The sequence below is a fragment of the Humulus lupulus genome, chromosome X, assembly GCF_963169125.1.
Source record: "Humulus lupulus chromosome X, drHumLupu1.1, whole genome shotgun sequence".
NCBI classification, from domain to species: domain Eukaryota; kingdom Viridiplantae; phylum Streptophyta; class Magnoliopsida; order Rosales; family Cannabaceae; genus Humulus; species Humulus lupulus.
In genome coordinates, this window is record NC_084802.1 from 8,715,293 (window position 1) to 8,721,351 (window position 6,059).

General features: G+C 32.8%; 2 protein-coding genes across 2 annotated transcripts; one reads left to right on the top strand and one right to left on the bottom strand.

Moving 5' to 3' along the window:
• Window positions 1-413: 413 nt before the first annotated feature.
• LOC133807198 (protein EPIDERMAL PATTERNING FACTOR 2-like) lies at window positions 414-1,952 on the top strand. The gene is made up of 3 exons (XM_062245376.1): window positions 414-694; window positions 1,059-1,132; window positions 1,700-1,952. The coding sequence occupies exons 1-3, from the start codon at window positions 583-585 to the stop codon at window positions 1,889-1,891; spliced, it is 378 nt and encodes a 125-aa protein (XP_062101360.1). The 5' UTR covers window positions 414-582; the 3' UTR covers window positions 1,892-1,952.
• Window positions 1,953-2,319: 367 nt separating this feature from the next.
• On the bottom strand, window positions 2,320-5,717 carry LOC133807199 (adenylate kinase 1, chloroplastic-like). Its single transcript, XM_062245377.1, has 4 exons — window positions 5,279-5,717; window positions 4,456-4,596; window positions 3,984-4,256; window positions 2,320-3,804 (listed from the first exon to the last, which is right to left on the bottom strand). Exons 1-4 carry the CDS (start codon window positions 5,597-5,599, stop codon window positions 3,664-3,666), a joined length of 876 nt encoding a protein of 291 aa, XP_062101361.1. The 5' UTR covers window positions 5,600-5,717; the 3' UTR covers window positions 2,320-3,663.
• Window positions 5,718-6,059: the final 342 nt, after the last annotated feature.

Here is a 6,059-nt window from a genome sequence, read left to right on the forward strand (position 1 = left end):
AAGAAGTTGTACATATATATAAATGGGGAGACAAGACAAATCTGAAAAACATGTGAATTATCATGAATGCATGTATGATCCAAATATATATATATCTGTGTTTGTGTGATTTGAATTTAAGGTGTTGTGTGTTCATTTATATACATTATCATAAATATAGAATTAAAGATATCTAGGGTAGTTTTTGGATTATTATACTATTGTTTTGGATCGAGCTAGGGTTAGGGTTAGGGTAACTTGCCAAAACATGTGAAAGAGTAGTGCTTTGAAAAAATGGCCATGGATCATGTGAATACAACAGAAAGAGAGAGAGAAAAGAGATGTACCTTTCTCCACATTTAATAATAAACTCCATTTTCTATAGCTATATAGCTCCAATATATTATATATTGATCCAAACCAACACCATTTTTTTTCACTCTCAATTTGACCCTTTAAATTTCTTTTGTTTTTTTTCTCTCTCTAAAACATACATATATATATATATATATCAACTTCTTTGATAAAATATTCTCTTCTAGCTATAGCTTACATATTTTGTCTTCTTCATCAAGTGAAAGTGTGATTTAATATATATTAAGCATGAAGAGCATATCGATTCTTCAACTTAAGATCAACACAGCTTTTCTAGTGATTTTCTTTGTGGCTATTATTATGATGATTAGTACCAGCTTTGGCTTGAGGCCTCATCATTGTAAGTAGTATTCATTAATTAATTTGATATATATTTTCTTCATGACAATTTTATATTAAGAGCATATAAATATTTATATATATATATATATATATGTGCATGCATGGATTAGATTGACAGAAACTAGATTACACTCTCGCAAGTCTAGAATAAAGTCCTTTTCATAAATAGGACTGATTAATTGCTTATTATTACTATTCATACTTGATATAATGTTTACATCATTTTAGATAATATTGTATATTACTTATAGTACTACTATGATACCAATTTTGTTAATTTACATTTTAAATTTATAAATTTATTTTGAAATTAATCAACTTTTTCTAACACTGTGTATTAAATTTTTTTCTCCTTCCCTTAGACATGCCAGTTAGCTCGCAACGTGAAGGTGGTGATGGTATTAACAACAATGACCCCAACTTACATCCTAATAAGGTTAAAAAAATTCCATACTTATCTTAATTTCTCTTTATTTAACATACAAATTCACATAATAATGAATTCATATTTTTTAATTAATTTACAAATAATTCATCAACCACAAAATAATTTGTGAAAATTACACTACACAGCTTCTTTTGCCACTTAATTTTTTTATTGGAATTTGCATTTGTTATTGTTTCTATAGCTTTTTTTTCAATTTTAGAAACTCTTATATATGGTTTTATGAGAAACTTTGAAACTTAATGGATAAAAAAAGTATGGCTATTTATAAATGAGTGTTGTTATTTGGCACCTTAAGGTGTCCAACACCACATGAGGTGACACCCTATAGTTGATTAGCGATATCTTATAATATTTAACAAATTCTAATGTGTGGGACTCGATATTGAATTGTACTAATAACGGCACCTCCTTGTGGTGTTGGACACCAGTGATGCCCATTAGCAATTCTCTTTATAAATTAAGTTTAGAAAAGTTAAAAATATGGTTAGGCCATATATTTACATATTTTAGCAATTAAAAAATATATTTATGTGTGTAAATAAATTAAAATTGCAGGAAAGAGATGAATTAGGATTGGGGATGGAGATGTACCCAACAGGATCAAGCTTGCCTGACTGTTCACACGCTTGTGGGCCATGCTTCCCATGCAAGAGGGTGATGGTCAGCTTCAAGTGCTCTGTCGAGTCTTGTCCCATTGTCTACAGATGTATGTGCAAAGGCAAATATTACCATGTCCCCTCCAATTAGTTCATCATCATTTCGTAACCATTACTTAATTAATTAATTTATTACTTATTAATTAGTACTACTACCCATATAATTATTAACCAATTTCCATTTTTGCTATTAATATCTACTTTAGGTAGGTTTTTTGGAAAATCTTTCATTGAAAGATAATTTAGTGTCATGACTTTGGCAAGCATAATACATATCTTTGATTATCAGGGTTTCTTTTTTCCCATTTTGACATGGTTGTTTGTGAATTTGTAGTGAATTAACAAAGTGATTGCTAAATATTTTGCGTTTTATTTCATAGATTTGACCATTTAAAAAGAGAAAAAGAAAAAAGCTATGAGAATCACCAAATTCTTGATAGTATATAAATGATTCGAGTTTTAAAACAATATCGTAAATTTCACTTGCTACTATTGAACTTGTAAACTGGAGAAAACAAATACTACAGAATATGATAATAATAATTAAAAAAAGAACCAAGAAACAATGAAGTAACATAATAATGTAGAGTACAGACTGTTAAAATAAAGATCAAAGCACAAAATTTGACCGACCTCTTCACAGAACGAAGTGAATATCTGAATATTCACCCAATATTTTTCAATAATCTTGACTCCTATTCTATCACACGTAAACACAAAATATTGATAAACTCTTGAGATAAAAATCATAATTTCAAACTGGTGAGATGATAGCAATTCAATGGGAAAACAAAAGTAGAACAAGGAATAACTTGTTTGAGCGAAGCCTATAATTTTTTAAACTACGATGAATTGCTATGTTGACATACCGATGACCATTTAAACTAGTAATTGCCTTGTGTGGTAATCATTGCCTGTTATATACACAAATTTAAGAATGAGAAAATATCCACATTTCCCATATAGGTGATGAAGGGTAGGGTCATGATGCTTATGATCTTAGCTTTGAAAGTTTATGAAAGTGACAATTAAAAAATGTAGTTGTAGAGCTCAATCTATCTTGCACCACTGAAACTACTGCAATCAAGAGCTGGTTTTGTGCCCCAATTTCATGTTGCAGCTGAATTTACTTACTGCTTGGCAATACTTAGCCAACCAGCTCGGCCAGCTGCGCATTCATTGTGTTATTATTATCATTAAACTCATAATAATGAACTAGTTTGCCTCGAACAAAAACCATACATTCTAATAACTAGATATCATACATTCCAGCAAGTAAAGAATAACATTTCAAACTAATGATTAAGATCTGAATATTCATAAATGTGATTATAAAACAAGTGAAAATATAGAGCTCAATCTATCTTGCACCACTCAAACTATTGCAGTCAAGAGCTGGTTTTGTGCCCCAATTACATGTCTGCAGCTGAATAAATTTACTGCTTGGCAATACTTAAGCCAACCAGCTCGGCCAGCTGCACATCCAAGATGTTATTTTTACTAACTACAACATTATTCTGCAGATAATAGTTCACAATCCTCCTTATTGAAAGTGAAGCTAAATGTTAACATCAGTATCACAAAATTACAAAATTGCTTTATTCAACCAGCCCCCCAACAAAAAAAAAATACTCTCTTCCTATCTTTCATAATATTACAATCATATTAAGAAATCTTCTTTCAAACAAGAAAATAAGAAAATAAAAACAGACGTTTTAGTCGGGCATCCGCCGTTGAAAAAAATACACAGGTCTCAAATAATTTATTTTCTAAAGGAAAATGAGGTTTCTTTAATAAATTGTAGCATGCACTTAACATGCAAAGAATGTCATGTTTACCATATACCGAGTGTAGAGTAAAATACTATGCTGCAGCACACTGCTTGTCCTCGTAATCAAGATTAAGAACTTGAAGTAACTTTGGCCATGATTCAGGAATCCCTCCTGGCAAATCAAACTCCAATAGTTTCCCTCGACTACGGTAAAAATCCTCAACAGGCTGACTCTGGAAGAACAACACAAGATTCAGTATATAAAAAGTTTGTAAATGGACAAATGAAAAACACCAGACTGGAGTGATTAAGTATCTTGCTATAGTAAAATCATATTCTACAATGTTCAAGCGTTAATAAGAAATGTGCTGGGGGGAGGACAGTAACAAGAAATGCAGTAATATGGTAATACCTTTTCATTGTATATCTTGAGGCGTTCTTTTACAACTTCTTCAACATCATCTGATCTAGTAACAAGCTTTGACATACAATGTGCTGGGGGGAGGAGTGGGGCCATGCTAATTGCAGGATGCCCATTCTCACTCTTGACATTAATAGATGCCACATTGAAGTTTTTCCCACACTGACCACAAATTCTTCTACCTAGGCATTTTTCCATCAGTACATCTTCCCGAATCTTCAGATTTACCACTAAATCAATGTCGATGACCTCTTCCAGTATCTCCTAAAAGAGCCATGGGAAAGCTAACATTTTCAGCACTTCACTAAGAATCTAAAGTCCCACCCATAAAGTGGGCTAAACTAGAAAAGGACATAAAAAAAATGGATCAGGATTCAGAACGAGCAATCCAAATTCCAATTTTTAACAATACTTTATCAGTTATCTTTTGCTTTGATAATATGTTCTATGCACCAAAGCTTACCGCTTGATTTATCGTTCGAGGGAAACCATCAAGAATAAACCCAGATTCACCTTTAGCATCCCCAGCCTCCAGCCTTTTCGACAACAAGTTTATTATTATTTCATCTGAAACCAACTTACCCTGGTTTACAATCTCAGACAGCTGCAACAAGATAAACCAAAGAACAGGGGGGGAAAGGTATTACATTATGGTAAAAATCGAAAGGAAAAAAAAAACTGCTGATCTGTTTTTTCTTTTACTTTTTCTTTCAATCTCAACAAATCTGTTTAGCTTGAAGTTAGCATGTTTAGGAGTCAGGGTGACTAGAATCTGTCTTTTCTTTCTATTAGATACACAGAAAAAACTTTCAAGTGGATCAAAGTAGAGGGGTAGCAACTTAGTCAATTTCTAGCCCACTTAGTTGGAAACAATAATTAAAATAAATACTTTATACTAAAACAGAGGTTTATCTAGTCTCAAATTAAATACATTTTTCATTACATTACGCATACTGAATAAACCTTCACATTCATCAAATAATCTACTTTCTTATCAAGCCAATTGATAATGACAGAAAAGAAGAAAAAAAACTTGGTTAAAGCTTAGAAATTAAGCAAAAAAGAACTCCTTCGTCCGTAGTATTTATTGGCCTCTTATTATTTTAACGATTGGATCGAGAGTGATCACAGTCTTTCTAGACGATCCCATTAGAAAATTTATAACTTTTCTATCAAATTTCATAATTTGGCTAATTGATCAGTTTACAATTTGTCCAGTTGATTAGTTTTCCAGACAAGCTTCAAAACTCAATGAAAGTATATAATTTAAGTAAAAATAAACAAACCTGTTGTGCGAAGGGACCAGCGGAGGCGAGCTCTTCGCGGACGAGATCACCGGTGGCGATGTGAGGCACGCCGAGGAGGTTACAGAGGCGGCTAGCATAAGTACCTTTGCCGACGCCGGGGCAGCCCAGGAAAACCCATTGGACGTTTCTATCCTTGGGATCTTTACGTACGAGATTGGGGTTGCGAGCGAAGGAAGAATGGTCAGATGGGAAATTGAGATTATGGTCCGATGCCATAGCTGATGAAGCTAAGGACCTCCTTACTAGGGAAGCCATGGAAGAAGAGAAATTAGATCCGGATAGGCGGGTTAAGGCCGCCATTGGAAGATTAGAGAAGAAGCCCTTGGAGAATTTGGGGGTTTGGCTTCGAAAGATTGAGAAAGTCTCTCAGTGTCTGAGGCTGAGCTGAACCCGTCGAACCCTAACGTTGCTATATCGTGATTCGTTAGGGCTCCTTTGTGTGCGGTGGTGGTCCCCATATATATATATATTTTTTTACAAAGTATTCCTAAAACTTGTTTACATGACAAAAATACCCCCAAATGATAGAAACCATCAAAAATGTGTTGCTGATTTGATTATTATAGATCACATTTATAGTTATATTAAGTACGTCTAATCAAGTTTATTAATACTAAACATTCAAATTTAGCTCTAAAAATAGAGATATATGCTTTTAGAATTTATTATAAGACTAACTATTTATATAAGTAATTATATTTAGATTTTCGAATAGTACCATATTAATACCACATCAGTGTTATCACTGTAATGGTGGTTT